This window comes from Pieris rapae, chromosome 10 (genome assembly GCF_905147795.1).
Source record: "Pieris rapae chromosome 10, ilPieRapa1.1, whole genome shotgun sequence".
Taxonomy (NCBI): domain Eukaryota; kingdom Metazoa; phylum Arthropoda; class Insecta; order Lepidoptera; family Pieridae; genus Pieris; species Pieris rapae.
Genome location: NC_059518.1, coordinates 4,392,290 through 4,411,861, shown reverse-complemented (window position 1 = coordinate 4,411,861; position 19,572 = coordinate 4,392,290). Strand labels below are relative to the sequence as shown.

Here is a 19,572-nt window from a genome sequence, read left to right as displayed (position 1 = left end):
ATATTTTTTTCGTACATTTTTTTGTATTCTTCTTACGGTTGAGCTATTATTTCGATATTGGAGTATTAAAGCTTTTTATATTTATGTTTGATCCACGAGTTAAGTTCGGTGGCGGTTGTTGGAGCGAAGTTCAAATAAATGCTTAAATATAACCTTTCATCGTTTAAAATTTAAAACATAAGATTATAACTAAAATACTGTGAAGTATTTTAAAAAGATGAGAAAGTAACAAGTACAATAAACAAAGATTTTTCAACAAAAGCTAAGTTTCAAGAAATATTTGATGAAATTGGTTATATTATATAATGAGGTGTGGCTTGGTATAATCTTCACAATTCTTACTTCGTTATTAGACAAAGAATTATGAGATGCGATGTGATGCAATGCGATTTGACATAAAGTTTCACTATTACATTACACATTATTAGAACCAAATTAAATGAATATTTTGACCTATTATCGTCTGTAAACGTATGTCATTTTATGGCAACATTTAAACGTTTTATTTGAACTGGTAACATCAAAACTATTTTTAGTTTGACAATGATAAAAACGAATCTGGAAATATTGCTTCCTCGTTCTAGCACTCAATAATTTTGCTGTTCAGAATGAGATACCAAATATTTTGTCATTACGTTGGCTATACTAGAAGTTCGTATTAGCCCAGACTCTGCCTGCCATTTTGTAAGATAGAAGGGTGATAATAAAAAGTTTTATGGTTTTAAAATTTTTAAAAAGCTTATTTGCCAATTTTATAAGGGCTCATAACAAATGTTTAAATGGACGCTGCGTCCATAATAACTCAGGTGTCACGGGATGACGAGCAGTTAAACAACTATGGATCTGATAGAGGTAAATCTGAAGCTACACCTGTTACCTACTGCCATCAGTTTGGAGAGTATAATGTTACCTCAGCGCGATTGTTTGTGCGTGGATTAATGTATCATGATTGTTCTGTAGGAATGGTGCATTATTAAAGACTTTGACGGATAAAATTTGTGATTGGAATCCGATGTAAACAACAGAGCTGTTTCGACAACAGTTACTGCAACCTTGAGGACTTGTCTCATACTAATCCCACACGGATTAGAGGATATTACTTCCGCGTGTGTAGTGTATGTAGTGCTAACGAATAATGTTTTTTTAGGAGCTACTACTGGCGGGCAGCATGAGGGAGATGGAACACCAGTATCAGGTTCTACTCCCATTGGGACTAAGAAATCAAGTGGTACAGGTGGATTCCTCAGATCGTTATTGTGTTGTTGGCGTGGTGGTAGAGGAAAAGGCCCACCTAGTGGAAATGGCACAAATAGTATTGATGGCAGGGCTTCCCCTCCACTCCTTGTTATGTCAGACCATGCACCAAGACCGTTACTTCCACCTGTGAGACATCAGGACATGCACAAAAAATGTATGGTCATAGATCTTGATGAAACATTAGTCCACAGTTCTTTTAAGGTAAGTTACAAGATAACAAAAATGTTATAATGAATTTATCTTACTATGAATACCTGCTCATTATCAAACAAATGCAGTATATGTATATGATTGTGCCTTATCTTAATTTTGTTTATCAATTTATCATAAATCAGTCAATGTCACAAGAGATTTTCATACTTTGTTATTAATATAATAATATGCATTTGTAAGATACAGAAGATGGTTACAATTATATTAACTGACTGTGACCTGACTCGGTCATAACTCTTTTTTTTTAAATATTACATGTAAAAACAAATTGTTATTACAAATATAAACATGACATAAATTCTACCCATTTAATAGTTACCTGACTGTATTGTTGTTTCCTGTAAGATCTACTTTTTGGCTTTTGGCTTTTTAGGTATTTATTAATCTTGCTTTACTGATATTTCATTTTTGGTCACAAGATGTATTCTAGTTTAAGATTACACACTATTTGCAAATATTGGATATTCAATTACTTAGGCTATAATAAATTGAATAACAAGTAATTATCATATTTTTCAACTTGTTTTCCCTACTGCATATTGTAAACTGTAAAGAAGAACTATTAAAGCCATTATGATAAGTGCCATATCTCAGATATCCTCACCCTTTCTTCTTTAAACTTGTTGGTTTCAAGTTTAGATATTTAAAAACATTGTAATCTTGGTTTACGGTTAAAACTTTAATGTCTGAACAACCCGGCCTGACTGTGGCTGAGGAATTTTTTATATGTAGTTATTAATCTGAGTTTAATCTGTCAAGGTAAGTCATATGGTATAGTCATTACTGAAATAATGATTTTGTGTGAAAATATCAAGTTTTAAAGCTTTTTTATTGAGCTATCATAATATCACATATAAATTTTACTGAAGTATTTTATTATTATATAATAAATTATAGTATTTTCATGTTATAATTGTGACAAAAATTATATAATTTGAAGTATTAGTATCAATTGCATGTGTATATTTGAAAATAAACACCTGTTTTAATGATGGCATTGATATAAAATGTATTAAATAAGATAATATTTAACTTGCAGGAAATGACTGATAAACATTCAATTTCAATAACAAGTTTTTATTAGGGAATAAATCAGTTTATATTATAAAGTTACTGCTGCTGTGTGGTGTTAATTGTTGAAAATCTTAATACAAATTTATAATTTCATTTTGTTTTGATAGAATTTGATTCCAGGAGCTTAAGGTAAAAGTAGTGAATTTATCTGGTCGGAAGCAATTGTAATAGACAAAGTTTATACTCATTAACTTCAGTTTATAAAGGTGAACTAATTGCTATTTGTAACATGAGTAGCGGGTGTGCGATGAACTCTGACACTCACGGAAATAGACTCGAGCCTTGTAGGTTTAATAATAGTTGACGATCGTTTTAGTCTAATAATTGTGTTAATTAGGCTATATAAGCAGTATGTTGAATTGTTATACAGGCCCACTCTGAAAAACCGATATAATTCCCAGAAAATTACTTGAACTCTTACTTGGCCATTCCAATAATGACCCCAACTGCGTAACCCAATTTCAGTGAAGATGTATCGATAATGACGCAACTTGAAAGTACGTGGCACGAAAACTCAATATTGAAATCGAAACCAATACCTTCTGTAATCTTATTCATATAAATCGCTACTCTATCAATCTAATACCATATTTTGTTTGAATAATTTAATTTTAAGCATAAAGTAGTGTACTAGTAGTGCCTTATTTACACCGCGTTCTATTTTCAAAATATGGAGGTTTGCAGTGAATTTTTGTATACAAGGCATTTCGACGCCCCGTAGCTATCACTACTATTTTTAATGTAGAAACTAAAATAACTGGTATTTAGGTTTGATTTGTTTTTGCCTTTTGCCTCTTTGTAGATGGCCTCTTTTACTACATACATGGTGAATTCTTGCGTGGGCGGTTACAAGACGGATTAAATTTTCCTTAATTGGTTGTTGTACTAATTTCCATAATATATATTACACAATAGCTTATTTACATAATATTTTATTTCCAAATAAAGAGACGTATAATATTGGGTTCATTTGTTCGACTATCTATAATAGGGGATGTAACCGTTTTAATTTATAGATATTATATTTTGATTATGTTACGTCGCTGTTTGACTATAAAATACGGAAATTTAAAAAGTACGTAAAACGATTTCGTCTATTCCGAGTACGTTTTAATCATTTGTTTTATATGTACACACTCACAATACGTCGTGCGTTTTAAATATTAGTATAAAAATTGATCGTGGGTCAGAGGACCTTATAGACGTGAGGCATTTTGAAGTTAATAAATAAATAGTTCTTGTATTGTTAAATAAATAAAATAATAATATTTACCAGTTCCCACTAAACCACTCCAAACGAGTCGAAGCACAATGTACAAGGAATTAGTACCTCGCGTGTCAAGGTTGCCTGCGGCGGAACACAAATATGTAGCTTATAAAGACATAAAACACGTGATTATGAAATAAACTAATTGCTGAAAACTTACTAGCTAAGGGATATAAGCTAATGATCAGTGAAATAGGGATAAATGCATTCACGTCCACCAATATCAGTCCTTCAATAACATAGTGCTTATATATTTTAATAGCGTTGGATCTCTAGCTCTAATTTATATAATATATATATATTAAATTATACATAATTATTTGGGAATCTAATATGTATAAGTATTTAGCTGTTCCAACCAACTACATAATATTGTAAACTTCCCCGTTATTCATAAATATTATTAGTAAAGCGATTGCATATATTTACCAGGTCACTGTTATTTTGAACATGTATACAAATATTTAATGCCATATGTGATTCAAAATTGTTCTGATGTTAGTCGCGATACTAAGGATTACTGGTGTTGATAATGCAATGCAAATTATGAAATGTCGTGGCGTTGTTTATTATTTAAATTTAGAGGTACCATCCTAAAAAGACGCTTAGCTAGAACATTAGATTGTATCACCAAAACATTATTGTATCATATTCTTGCAAATAAATATATTATTATTATTATTAGGTTTTATAAATTAAATTATAAAAACTCCACGTGAACAAAGAATCAATTATTAGAGCATTAGGCTACGTATCGCGGAACTAGCCGTTGCTTCATTAACCGAGTATTTCGAGATGTGGGACGCTATTTTTGTTGAACTATTTAAATAGCAATGTTTAAATACGGTAGAATAAACAGCTAGGGAATCGTGTTCCGCTTTATCGGCTAATCATCATAGCATTAAGGTGCATTCCTAAAGGAGACAAATTCATAAAGGAAATAATGACGATGTAGTCGAAGATTTGGACCTGCGATATCCAATGCTACTATAATGTTGAATATATATAAATGATATGTGATTTGCGGACTATACACCAATAAATGTCTTCTACCCATGGGCGATTCGTGGATTTGTGTGGCTCTGGACTATCTATTACAGGGGCGTAATGACGCATAGGCAAAAATACACCGACCGAAAACAAGAAACGGGGAATTCCCTATTCTGTTCGATGGTTAGATGATATTTTTTTTTAATGGTAGATATTTCTTTTTAAAATAAAAATATCGCCTATTGTTTTTGGTGAGTATTGGAGGCTCATTGTATCCACGGGGCCTATGGGCCTGGCCCAAAAAGCCCTTAAGTAGATTCGTCTCTGCTTCTACTAATGTCTGGGTTAACAGTACTCGGGTGTACAATGCAAACATTTGCAAAGCTGATTTTTTGTCGGTGTTTTATCTTAAGATTACAAAGTTGTTACTTATCAATGAATAAGCCGATATATAAGCGTTACGGTCAAAGAGGATAAATGAAAGAGTTGTCGTGAAGATCAGATTAGATAGTATTCTCAAGTTTCCTTTTGTTTGTATAAAAGTTAAAGGTCAGGAACTGGCACTAGCTATTGATAGCTAACATCACAGGAATTTAATAATTATGAAAAATGATATAGATTTTTTCGCTCATAAGCAATCATTCTATAGCAACACTGTTTGCTGTTCAATTCATGTTTTATATACTTTATATTTCGGACGTATAACATAATAGTCTGGTCAATTTAGACCAAAAAATTAGAGTAAAGGTACATAAAGCCCCAACAAGGTGAAAATCAGTAAAATTGTTCAAAACACATAATTATAAATAATATTTAAAACAAGTTCTATCTTAAGTAGTAAGTACTACGAAAAAAAGTACCTATTGATACATTTTTTTATAGATAATTTTATGATCTACATTTTTGTTTAAGGTAATTTGCTGAAATTCGCGAAAAACATTTTTTTACATTTGACGTTGAATAAAAAAAATTTCTTACACAGGAATAATGGGGAACTCTTAAATATTGTTAAAATGTTCAAATAATTATATTATTTATAATTATTTGAACAATTTTACTGATATTCAGCTTGTTGGGACTTTATGTACCTTCGAATGTATAAATTGACCGGGCTAATATAGTTTTGATTAACTGAAGACTGCTAAATACTGAACTTACGTTATTTATCTTTGATTTATCACCTCGTCTTTAATTGTTAATTTGGGAACGGTAAAGCGTATTATTTAAGACAATATTTAAGGTTTTAGTGCAATACACGTCATGAAATCATACTAGTTTACATAGTAATTAACCTTGAGTGTTTGTAAATGATCAGATCAAGTATATATTTTAAAATTGTTTTACTAATTAAAATCAAAATTTTTATTTTTGCGATTTGGTCCGCGAACGAAAGCTTCATAGCTTTTTCTACGCGCATTTCCTTTGTGGCACAAGTGGCACGCGTTTTGTGTGACCTTGTGGGGTATGCATGGGTGCTGGTTTGGCTAAACATCTGTTAATGCTATTCTAAGCTACACCGAAGAGGCTTCGTGCTATTTTAACGCTACAAAATATACTAAGGATATTTTGTATTTAAAAATATCTTGAAAAAAATAATTAAAACGTATCAGTAATGTCTAATAACATGTTGATTTAAAAAAAACATTCAATACTTAGCTGTGCGACTTCTCCGTGTTTCGATTAAATAATGTTAATTATCTTTGAGTCAGTGTATACGAACGAACGATGAAGGATAAGGAAAACTGATATTATTAATTGCTTTACCGTGACAATTGTGTTATTAAAATAACAGAGATGCTTAGTATAGATAACGTAAGTAGTTGGCATTCCATGTTGAATTATTTCTCCCTTTATTCATAAGAAAACGGTTTCTAAACTTTTATAACTACAAAACTGTTTCATTCTAGGCGCAGGAACAATTGAATTAAAATCTGGATCTCTGTAATTATATATTTGAATTTTGAAATGATTAGGGCTTTAGATGCAGGTGCACTTTTTTATGTAATAGGAGGCAAACGGGCAGGCTCGTCTGATGTGAAATGATACAGCCCATGTACACTCACATTGCCAGAAGGCTTGCAAGTGCGTTGCCGGTCTTTGAGACAGGTATGGGCAACCTTTGACATGTTGAGGGCCAAGCTTTTGGGTGCAAACACGTTCGCGGGCCGCGTTTAAAAGTACTGACACAAATCAATCTTTTGAATTTTCTAAGCTGCGTATTCGTCTTTTTCTATGTATTTTTTCTAGGCATTTTATCTTAGTATTATAGTCTAATGTAATATTTTTTCAAAAGGTGTATGTATGATTTAAAGCATTGGTACGCAAATACTCAAAAAAGACCCTTGAATTTTTTCGGAATTACTTGAAAAAGCCAGTAATTTATAGTACTATCATTTGTAATATAACATGGCAGTCTTAGCCTAGTGGCTTCAACGTGAGATACTCATCCGTATATCGTAAGTTTGAATTCCGGCTACTAATAGACTTTGTCTATGTTTGCATTTAACACTGGCTCGTAAAAACGTTATGAGAAAACCTTAGACCTTAGAAAGACGGTGTGTGTCAGTTTATTTAGCAATTAGCGTGTCTAATTAACTACTTGCCTTTTAGAAATAAATGACCAGAAAACAGAAGAAAAGAAGGGGCGCAGGTAGGTAGGCAGTAGGTTGTAGTGCCGCTGTTTCTTTATCATCTGGATAAATAATAATTGTTGCATGTACATATTATATTGATGAGATTATTATTGTTACCACATTCCATCCCGATATCCGATCCCGACCACACAAACCTTCGTAATATATTATGTGAGATGATTTATATATTAAAATTTTATTGAGTACCAAAGCTATCTAGTGCATTTGCTAAGTATCTCTTTGCTATATCGGGTTTTTCAAAACTCGATATTGCAAATTCTAATTTATTTGTACAAGAACTTTATGCAATATTTTCTCTATTTATTACCAATTTTGAAAGGCCAACGCGGCTAGTGTGGTCCATGTGCCGCGGTATAAAGTGAGCCTTATGTCCTTTTGCTAAAATATGGCGAGGGGGCCAATGGCTGGCCATGCGTCATACTCGTGAACGGGTGCTACTTGTGGTGACTGGTCGTACTTGAATTCGTGTTTGCGGTGATATTAGTAGTTTATACTACGTCTTTGCGTGTTGTTCTCACGAGTACGTAAGTGCGTGCTCCTATTTCACCATGCCTCCTGCTGATAGAGGACAAATCTTTGTTTTTAATTTTTTTTAATTTTTTTTTATTCTTTATTACTCAATATGTCATATGGAACATGGTGTAGTGGTTGCAGCTCCTTACAAGCATTGTGTAAAAAAAAAACTTGGCGATTAAAAAGAGTGGCGGAGAGTTTATTGCCAGTTCTTCTCTTCCGTTCTACGCCCTTGATTTGAGAACTGGCAGTAAATGTAAAATTAAATTCATTTAATATTTCTTTTTTTGACGTTCATAAGTGTACATTGTTACCTACATGAATAAATAAATTTTGAATTTGAATTTGAATTTTGCCCCTTTTTCTATAAAAAAAATATATTTGCAATCATAAATTCTACTTTAATGAGTCCATACACCGTTAAAAAGGCATAATTTTGACACGGCAATGCGGCGAATGCAGCATTAAACCTGCCCCAGAGCTCTAGTTACCCATCTAAAAAAAAGCAGATACTTTTAACTCTGCAACAGTAGGAGGATATTTGTATGTCCCATTGTTTCCCTTTTTGTATGGAAACGCGAAACGTGCCTAGAAATTGTAAAGGTTCTATGAATCGACGTTTCATTGTATCACAGACATGTTTATGAAATATTTTGAAACAAATGTATATTATATAAAAATATCGCCACACATTCACGTACAGAATACACAAACCTCTTAAATATATGACCTCTGTTTTGTTCAATCAAAAATTAAACGATATGATCCAACATTTCGTCTTACATTTTCGAATGTCGCCTGTCTGTAGTAATTTAGCTTTTAAAAGTTTTTAAAGGTTCAAACCATATAATACTATATCATCAAGTTTATGTATAACTCGTGTTATGTAATAATTAAATCTATAAATAGCCAGTTACAATGTTTTGACAGACATAATTTTACGTCTGTAGCCCCAGACAGTGATTAAAACAATAAACTCCGACCTGCGCTTGCAATGCTGCGTTCATTATGTTATAAATAAACATGACTTAAATACATATTTAATGTTGTTTATTAATAAGATTATTTAACGTTCGATGTTTTCAAAACGTCAGGTACTAAAACTGTCTTTACGTAATATTGTAAAATTTTATAGCCATACAATGTAAATAAATCTGATTATTGAAATAAGATTCAAGGACGGAAATTGCTCTAAATTTGGTTTTTGAATTTAAACAGTTAGTCCAAACCCTTGTAAAATTAAGTTTATTATTCAAAACTATACGATATTTTTAGCAACTCGATATAATTTTTATAGTTTACACTATTTGAACAATACATGTTCGTGCTTCCGTTTCCGCCCACACCTCGCTTCTGAAGTATTTCATACAAAATGTTTATATTCTATTACAATTGTATTGGATGTTAAGATACGTGATATAGTTCTCGCTGAGTATTATTTCTGAATTCAGCACGTCCTGTTGCGGGTGCAACATGTTGATTCACAGGCCTACGAGCCAAGCTTCACAGAATATGATGGCACAGAGTCTACCATCTTCTCTCGCTATCACAATTCAGTGCACGTGTGGAATGGATTTTTGGTTCAGACGGCTGCTCCTCATTCTGATTGATCTAATCTCGACAGATGGCTAGATGCCAAGATAGCAAGCGCGATAACTATTGTATTGAGGATGCCTTTAGTGGTATAATATTAAACTGATTTAATATAAAACTACTATTTTTACGTTAGATACGATAAGTTAGTATTTTTTATTCATTGACATTATGAAATAACGCTGCTTTTTTTTAATTATCAGCCTTTGAGAGTATTAATTATTATATAATCAAATAAGAACCATATTACGCGTATTTTTAAATTAAATTGTATTGATGTTTTAAATCAACACACAGTGATTTAAAAAAAAAGATGAGTACATTGTCTTTGTTAGTATCTAATGTTCTTCGCATGTTTATCGTGTAAACTGTTTCGGCTATATTAAAAGTTGTGAAGCTGAAATAACAATAGAACAAAAATTACAAACCACACAAAATTTATGAATAATGTTCGTAGCATGATCTGAAAAGATATTATTAGGGCGGGAAAATGCTTGACCACAGGCCTACCTTTTTGCTGATGTGTTTTCGCATTATCCTATGACAATAGTCATTATTCCATACGATTTTAATATAAAATGTGTACTGAAGAAGGCCCTGCTTGAAACCATCTCCAATCCTCATTTTAATAATGATTTTTCTCGTAAAAATGTGGTCTGGTGTGATTTTGGTCGGAAGGGACTTGACAGTTCATCTTGGTTTGTTTGGCGGGAAAAAAAATTGTGTCTTTAGTCTATGTTTTTAATAAGGCCAGTACATAGTTTGTATACTCTGACGAGGTTTAAGGTTAACTTATGTCTGTTACCTGTAAATGAAAATAACAAATATCACGTGCCAGTACATAAACTATTACAGCGACATAACCATTAAAATAAACAACCACGAATTATGATAAAATCGCCTTGTGGTCGAAATATAGCGATAAATGAATTCCTAAACAATATAAATAACCTTTGTAAGCTATTTTGGAATTTGTTTTGCCTTATTAAGCATTTATATGACAGAAACTGGAGTAAGTATTACTCATGTTACTTTGATGTATACTTTATTACCTTGGTGTAGAATTTATATTGCTTAGATTTGGTAGGCACGACTTTGATTTTCTTAGACAAATGATTATATAGTAATTTTTGTAGAATATTTCCCAAGACGATTACAGCCAGCCGTTTAACCGTAGCAACAGGGGCTATAGCATTATTTTGGATTAACAACAAATTTAGGAAAGAAAACAAAATGGGCGGTTAAGCTAGCTTATACAAATCTTTTTTGCTACGCGTTCATATTATCAATTAGTGTTGAACTATTAGTCCGGTCAGGGCATTAAAATGTCTGTTTAGACCTAGAAATAGTGGTCAAATAACAAAAATTCCTGGAGACCCAAATATTTGTGGAGAGTTGGGATTTACCATTACAAATAAAGTTTAAAAAACTGTCGTAGCCATGGCAACATGATAAAAATTTAATTCAGGTACAACGAACTCAAATCCCACCTTAATTATTAAGAAACCTAAAACAAGTCTGTTAGGTTAGAAGTCACCTAATCGCTATAGATATTACAGTTATTTAGAAAGTCAAATTATAATCTTCATATGTTTTTCAGCCAATAAATAACGCAGACTTTGTGGTGCCGGTGGAAATAGACGGCGCGGTCCATCAAGTGTATGTGCTTAAGAGGCCACACGTTGACGAGTTCCTGCGACGCTGTGGGGAGTTATATGAATGTGTGCTTTTTACCGCATCGCTGGCTAAATACGCGGATCCCGTCGCTGATCTTCTAGATAGGTAAGAAATATAGAAGAAATCTTCTTAAAATTTTCTATAGACGAATCTATTTTGTACTACAGATAAGAGGACAAATTTATTTATATTAAAATAATATTGTTATTCTATTGAGCAGTGTTGGCTTCAGCGTGCTACTTTCAACCCTGAAGTCGTAGGTTTGATTCCCGGCTTGGATCCTTTCTATAGATTTTCTTTATATGTACGTACTTGGCATCCGCTCGAGCGGTGATGAAAACCATCGTGAGGAAACCGACTTGCCTTAGGCCCAAAACGACGACAGCGTGTGTCAAGCACAAGAGGCTGACCTACGTGACAAATAATCATGAAACTGATTCGGAAATCCTTCGTCAAGGAAAATTATTATGAATTATATTTAACGCCTCTGTTTGTAGTCACTTCTATGAGACAATCACAGACAGTATAGCGTAAAGTAATCTGATAGCCAAAGTTGTGGCAGATTAATTCTTCCCACGAGGCATAAAAATTTATTGAGTTTAATAAAATAATAGGCTATGTTATTTGCGGGTACTCCGATTTTATTTCACTAAAGTTGTATTATTTTTCAATACATTTACATTTCGAATATAGAATCTTGGTCATACTTACAAAAAAAAAGAGTGAAACCCGCTTTCCGTTTTACTTAGCGAAGTCTAAGGCTCAACCACCTGCGCCAGACAATAGCGAAACTTGAGAGTCAGACAGCCCACTCCTTTCATCGCATTTAAAGCAAAACAAACAGCATAGGAATAATTTTTGAAAGAGGTGCTAAAAGGGTCGCACAATGCGGGTTCAATGGGGCCTTAATGGTCGGGCTTTGACGTGTAATAGTCATTCCCCAATTTATTGCACACGGCAAATTGGTAAATTGTAGGTGGGGTGTCATAATTGGAACGTTTTGCGATTTTTATTGCAATATGACGTTATATGTCTAATGTTTAAACAAAAGAATGGTCATCGTGAGATTTTTTCTCATTACACGCGAAGTATATTTTCTATTAATTAGTACATATAGAAAGACTACAAAATTAATTACTTTAAATAATGATTAGTAAATATTTCTGACTTATGGGTTATGGGATCCAGAACTACTTCTCGTTATAGCTACGAGACGTTATAGATAATTTTCCATTTAAAAAAAAAAAGTTGTCAAATGCCTTACTAAAGAATATCTAGACTGAAATAAAACCTAAATCGAATACAAAATATGTATGTACAAAAAGGTTCATACATTTATGATGGAAAAAAATCAATGAAATTAGTAAACACATTTAACTAAATAATACCTTATTCAGCGAAGTTGAGCTTGTTGATGATGTGAAAGTGTGTGTATGTAGGCGAGGTGTGCATGTGCTGGTGATTAAGAAATAAGAACTATGGATATTCTTAATACTCCTTTTACGCATATTCCGCGATAGCTTAAACAAGTCAAGGCTTAAATACCTAGTCTTGCCATAAATACTGAAACAAAGAAAAATATTTTTTTTTCTGTTGCAAATAACATTTATTACTTTTACAGTGTATTAGTTTAATACATAAATAAAAAATATTTATTTTCGAAGTGGTCTCCATTGGCTGCGATACAGTCCTTAAAACGTTGAGGCCAGTTATCAATAGAAGCACGCACTCTTTCCATGGGAAAATTCTTCACTGCCAATCGTACGGATTGTCTTAGGGCCTCCAAATTATTATGCCGTTTAGAGCAAACCATACTCTCTAAAACTGACCATAAATTATAATCTAGCGGATTAATATCGGGACTAGACGACGGCAAGTCTTCAGCGCTGATGAAGTCCGAAACGTTCATTTCCAACCAAGACTGCGTAGGCCGAGCTTTATGACCCGGTGCCGAGTCTTGATGGAAGGAACATTCTTTGTTATTGAAAATGGTGTGATTAAGGGGCTTCACTACCTTCTCAAGGATGGTATCTTGATATACTTGTGCCGAAGTTTTGCTACCTTTTTCACAAAAGTATGGCTCAGTCTCTCCTTCATAGCTAATACCCCAACAAACCATCACTGAAGTCGGATAGTGCCCACGTTACACTCTGTCTACTAATTGGGAAGATTCCTTAGAGCTTTGAGAATAAATACGGTGATTTTGTTTGTTAAAATGTTGCTTGATTGTAAAAAAATTCTCATCCGTAAACAAAATTTTTCTGTGACCTATCTTTGCGTACCGCTTCAGAAGCTTTTTCGATTTTATCACCCTAATCTTTTTTAAATTGTAAGTTAAGAAATTACCAGTACGTCTCTTATAGGCTGAAAGTCTAATTCATCTTTTAAAATACGCGACATGGTTCTAGGTGCTATCTTCATCTCCCGATATAAAATCTTTTGCTTTCGGACAGGATTTCTTCGAATTTTTTCCCTTACTGCTTTGACCATCTTTTTCGTCCGAACACTACGTGGACGGCCAGATATTTTTCTGTCAAAAACAGAGGAGGTCAAATATTTTTCTTATACCAAGCGTATGGAGAGTTTTAAAAATTGCATTTGGCTCCATACCTACTTTGTGTAATGCAATCACAGCGATTTGGTTCTCTTCATCACCCCACTGCATTTGAATATCGCAATATATTATACAAAGTATTGGCGCCAAAATGAGAAAACTTAATGGACAATCATATAAAAATGACACATTCCAAATTCAAATGTAATATTTTGTTTATTTTTATTTGTATCAGTATTTATGGCCAGACTAAGTATATATATGTACGTTGCATACATTTTATGTACTTATGTTCCAAAATATTATTTTAGATGGGGCGTATTCCGGGCGCGATTGTTCCGCGACAGTTGTGTGTTCCATCGAGGGAACTATGTGAAAGACCTGAACAGTTTAGGCAGAGATCTGCGACGCGTCGTTATTGTTGACAACTCGCCAGCTTCATACATATTCCATCCTGATAACGCTGTAAGTATTAATAAATAGAGTTTGGTGTGATTACGTATTTCGTCAAAAAAAATCTTAATAAATAAAATATGCCGTATATATATTATGCAACGAGTCGGTTGTGGTTTTTATGCTTTGATTTAAGATTAAATTCAAGTCAAGTTGTTATTAATCTATAATACACTTTACTGGTTCAAAATGAGTTCAATTGTACAATTACTGTGAATTAAAAGTAGTAATGCAGTGCATGACGTGAATGAATTTCGCGTGATTTGCATCAAATGTGAGTCAACTTATGACTAATGAATAAAACCAAACTACTATTACCAGTAAACTATATTTTTGAAGTCTCATTCCCTAGACATATTTGAGGAAGAATTATTAAAAATGTGACCATTAATTTCAGGTACCTGTCGCGTCATGGTTCGACGACATGACGGATTCAGAACTGTTGGACTTAATACCGTTTTTCGAGAAATTAAGCAAGGTTGACAGTGTTTATACAGTGCTCCGCAATTCAAACCATCCGTACAATCCCACGCAGAACGCATCCCCTTCCATGTAGCGGAGAGTGCGTGCGAGCCCGCAGTGCGTGCGCACGTATACGCTAGATTGTATGAACTGCGACAATACGAAGTGCGAAGAAACGTGTTTTCACAGTTACGAAAGCTCGAAGTGCGTATACGCGTACGAATCGCATGTACGCGAATACGATACGCGTATAACCCAAGGCTTGAAGGAAACACGTATACACCAGTCGCGTGTCTACCACCCGTGTCCCACCGATCGCGATTTAGCCAACATACAGACGCACAGGCCGTTTATAGCGTTCATACAAACGATAATTAACAAGGGAGCGAACTTCGTCTTAAGTGCCAATTTTGCCTTCTGGATAGTAAGGACTTTGTTTGTACCTATTTTACAGTTTAGGTATTTCTTAGTACGTAAGTGGTCGGTGTGATTTCACGGCTTGCGACGAATCCCCGCTGTAGGAATATCGATTTTATCTTTTTATATCGTGCTTGGGATCAAATATGAGTAAGTTTCACCCTCATTGTATATAGGGTGTCCATAAATCGGGATTAATTGGCAATAATTTTTTTAATACATTTTAATAATATCGTAAAACAAGACTTTCATGTACGTACACCTGTACTACACATTTATTTGATTTATTTTATTAACTCGAATTTTATTTTTTTACCTTGACTAGTTCTGTTATCATAGAGTTATGTAACACATTTTAAAAATTTGCGTTTGTAACCTAGATGTATACGTACATCAAAAATGGTGTATCAATAAAAATCGTGTTTGGGACACCCTGTATATAATAATGTTACGAATTTTCGCGATTCGACTGTTATTGTAAGTCATACGTGTAAATAACATTTAAAATCTTAATAGCTTACGGTACATTATTATTGTGTAAATAAGCAATAGATTAAAATTCAAGTATCAAGATTTTTGCACAGATAAGACAAAAATTACATTATCATAAGGAATGTTCTCGTAAGAATTGTTACATATTTTACAGCGTACTGAAATTAACGGATTTTGAGCGTTTCCCGCGCTACATATTAAAATTTCATTAAAAATATGTGTATTATGATAATGTAATTTGGTCAAGATTTGCACAAAAGCATTAATGTGATCGCAATAATTTTTTTTCATATTTTTCTTGACAATAATGTGAATATCGGTGTCATGTTTTAATCGTAGAATAAATCATGAAGTCATAGAACGGGTGAATTTACGTCTTAGATTCTTTAAATGTGATGCCGTCTCTCTCTACACGGTTACTTAGAGTGGGACGGCAGACCATAAATTTTTATCTAAATAGATTTTATACTTTTCAAAGCTTAACATTTTATGTGTACAACGTAAAATATTAACACAGTATTAACTAGATAAGAATTCGATGCCATGAAATATAGAACCGTAAGGTTTAAATATATTTTTACACAATATAAGAGAGATTAAACGTCGAATCTTCGCTTTTTACAATATATAAAATCATTCTATAAAGCATTCTAATGGTTGTCGTGAAACGCACGAATCGAATTCCCAAGAGATTGGCGAAATTTCTGATAATCCCTAAGTAAGATTTGATAAGTGTGAATTTGATGGTGCTTGCAGTATTATTAAGCAACGTGTGTTTCCATTAACGCACATTTGGCACTAAATTAAAAAAAAAACAGCAGTTTTCTTATGGCGCGTGAATTATTTATTATATTTTTATTTTGCTTAGCAAATCATGATTTTATCGTTTGAGCAATATATTTCTGTAGATGTAAATAAGATTTTTTTATTTGATCGTTTTTAGAACGGTTTTGACGATTCATTTACTAATTTATGTAAATGTTTGTTATTTAGTGACTACGGTGTATGTATATACCCTTTTATACTAGGTTCTATGTGTAGTTTGTAACCTCTGATCATATACAGTGACCTGTAATCCACATTTTTATTTGCCTCCTAGCGTTAAACTTAGGTGTTTTTCAGATGCACTATTCTAATACGTGAAAATTTATCGTAGATTAAAACGAATGTAATAAAGTAAGAACAAAGGCCGTACCTACGCGTCTACGTTATTATACGCGTATACTTGTACGTGCACGCATTTTAAACTTGTCTCTAAGTGTTCCAGTCTTCACCATATATATTTACTTTTGGTATTTACATCATAAAGTGTGACTAAATGATGTAAATAGCATTTATAAATATACTCACACTCTATTACGACTTAAATTTAGTCTACCCACCCGAAATTCGAATTAATAAGTCACTTAAAGTGTAATTAATTGCCTTAAATGCACAATTATTCGGTTTTGCAAAATTTCAATATGAGACGGTTTCTTTAGGCAACGTCACTGGCAGATAGAAATACCGTTTTTGATTGAGCCACCTAAAGAGATTTTTAAAAGCAACAATATGGACACAGCCTTATGCGTTAAGCAGGCCGGATGCCAGTGCGTATATAGCCTTACGAGCGTTATACAACTTAGCATGCAACACGCTATCGATAACACGATCACACGGCTTCGCGTTATATATGTAGCATCTCAGTGCTTTTTGAATTTTTTTATCGGTATCACTGCATATAGCGAATCGGCCGTCCTAATATACGATGTGTGTACAAGTGTGTTCTGATATGGCGACGCATTTAATTGCCGCTCAAACAATGGGGATTTTCGTTTTTCATATTGCGGTTATACCATTACATGAATCATGCATTCGTTTTATGCATTAACATACAAGTTTCCATTTTTCTATACGTTTTAAATATAGTACTCATTTAAGACGTTTACTGCAAATTGTTAATGAATTAAATTAAAATGGCGTGGTGTGGATAAAGTTCGCGCATCGCTCTGAACATCTGGACGTATAATTCAGCTCTTGTAGATTTCTTTAGATGATTAATTGCGTCGTCAAAATCGGAGTACCTTATATATTAATGTCCGCCTTCGAGCAACGTAAAGATTTCCTTATGTGGATTACGTATCGTCATCCATAAGCCACGGTAGAGCATTTAAGATTAAGCATAACACTAGTTTTAGGATGTTATAGTAATATATACGTTGGTTTATACACAGATCTTCACAACACTAAGGGCCTGTTTCACAATGTATGGATAAAGTACCAAATAGCTATGCAACACATAAATTATTCGAAAGATAAAAGTTCCGAATAAGATACTTCGCGTTTCATGACGAATAGCGCTATCTGACAGTCGTAAAACGCAAAAATACAGTTTATCCTAACAATAAGTAATAAATAGCTTATTTGGAACTTACTACATTGTGAAACAGACCCTAAAACTTATATATTTCTTTTGAAGCCGAAATCGTCCAAGTATGTTATTTAGTCGTAATTTCTATTGTTAATTTTATATACTGCATGCAATAAAATTTGATTGATATTTCGCTAATGTGAACGAGATTGGGAATTCGTTGTTATAATTTTTATAATGTATTTAATAAGTGAGTGCGAGAGATTAACGTATCAGAATAGTGTTCTTTGTTTATTCGATTGCACGATTGTGCCTTTTTAATCAAATGATGCGCCATATATAGATTTTTTTGTATGGTACCGTTTCAATTGCTATTCCGAAGATAAAGGTTCAAAGATATATGAAATGTTTCTAGAATTTTCTATATGGGACAAAAGTTAAATTGATTTCTTTTGGATTTGCAAGGTAAAGTACAAATCAGTTAGTAAATGCGACATCAACAGCAATTTAGTTATATTATAAGGTTGTGCTTATACTGTACCACATATCATTTTCATTCACACTCAAACTGTTCATTCATTATTTTATAAAAAATGAAATAACTGATTTCTAAAGCAATATCTTTTTTAATTGTAGCTTTTAAAAAATACATGAAATGGTGTTGGATCAAAGTTCTTGGGCTTTTGATAAGAATACTTTGCGATATGCGTGGATTTTGTTTTCATAGTTCTTCAAGTTATTTTTTTGGAAGCCATGTGAATGTAAATTAATAATTTTGATGTCATATTTTATGCATTTAGTTGCGGTGAATCGAATCTGTTTATAATTGATTTATATAAATGAAATTATTTTTTATAAATTATGATAATCATTATCTAAATGATGTAATGAATTTTCAGTGCAATTTAAGCTCGGGACTTTGTGAATGTATCAATATTATAAAATAGGTGTTGGCTTGTAGATATATTGTACAGCAAAGTACGAATGTACAGTCGCCTTCAAATGTATGTTTCCCATTTTTATCATATAGCTTAGACTTTGTTAGCTTCGTAACGGATATGTAGGTCTGCAATTTTTAAAAATTCAAATCGTACCGATTAATGATGAAACGGCAAAAAATTGTCAAATAGCATTTTTTAAACTGGTGTGGTGCTCAGCTCGGCTATTATTAGCAAACAATATCTAATTTATATACCCATAATTCCCCATCGTTAAAATATTTTTGAAAGCGACTGTACCTGAAAATGAGAGGATATATGTAATAGCCACGATGTATAGGGTATCTGGATAAGCTAGGTGACATTTACTTGACACGAAATTTATATTATGGTGTACATTTTTGATATGATGTTGTACAAAAGAGACATTTGGTATGTTATTTTATAGGATTGAAATAAATAGCCTTAATAAAAATGTTGTTTTTTTATTACCCCTAAATTTTATCACTCACAAGTTACTTGTTTAAAACAGGTAGTATCTATTCACACCGAAAATATTTTTAAAAGGTCTGTATACGCTAATCTCTAATTTATAAAAGCTAGCAGATGCGAGAAGTGTATGAGTATTACTGGGATCATATTTAAAATTAAACTGGTTTCAATTAATT

The 19,572-nt window shown here is 32.9% G+C and overlaps 1 protein-coding gene across 1 annotated transcript; it reads left to right on the top strand.

Annotated features, from left to right (window-relative positions):
• Nucleotides 1-636: 636 nt before the first annotated feature.
• On the top strand, nucleotides 637-19,379 carry LOC110994227 (carboxy-terminal domain RNA polymerase II polypeptide A small phosphatase 1). Its single transcript, XM_022260764.2, has 5 exons — nucleotides 637-852; nucleotides 1,148-1,458; nucleotides 11,162-11,343; nucleotides 14,104-14,257; nucleotides 14,643-19,379. The coding sequence occupies exons 1-5, from the start codon at nucleotides 780-782 to the stop codon at nucleotides 14,799-14,801; spliced, it is 879 nt and encodes a 292-aa protein (XP_022116456.1). The 5' UTR covers nucleotides 637-779; the 3' UTR covers nucleotides 14,802-19,379.
• The last annotated feature ends 193 nt before the right edge of the window (nucleotides 19,380-19,572 follow it).

Bases quoted from the DNA above. Each gene is read 5' to 3' on its own strand.
- LOC110994227 (XM_022260764.2), top strand. From the start codon at position 780: ATGGACGCTGCGTCCATAATAACTCAGGTGTCACGGGATGACGAGCAG. The intron at 853-1,147 runs GTAAATCTGAAG...ATGTTTTTTTAG, and splicing joins CAACTATGGATCTGATAGAG to GAGCTACTACTGGCGGGCAG. The intron at 11,344-14,103 runs GTAAGAAATATA...ATATTATTTTAG, and splicing joins GTCGCTGATCTTCTAGATAG to ATGGGGCGTATTCCGGGCGC.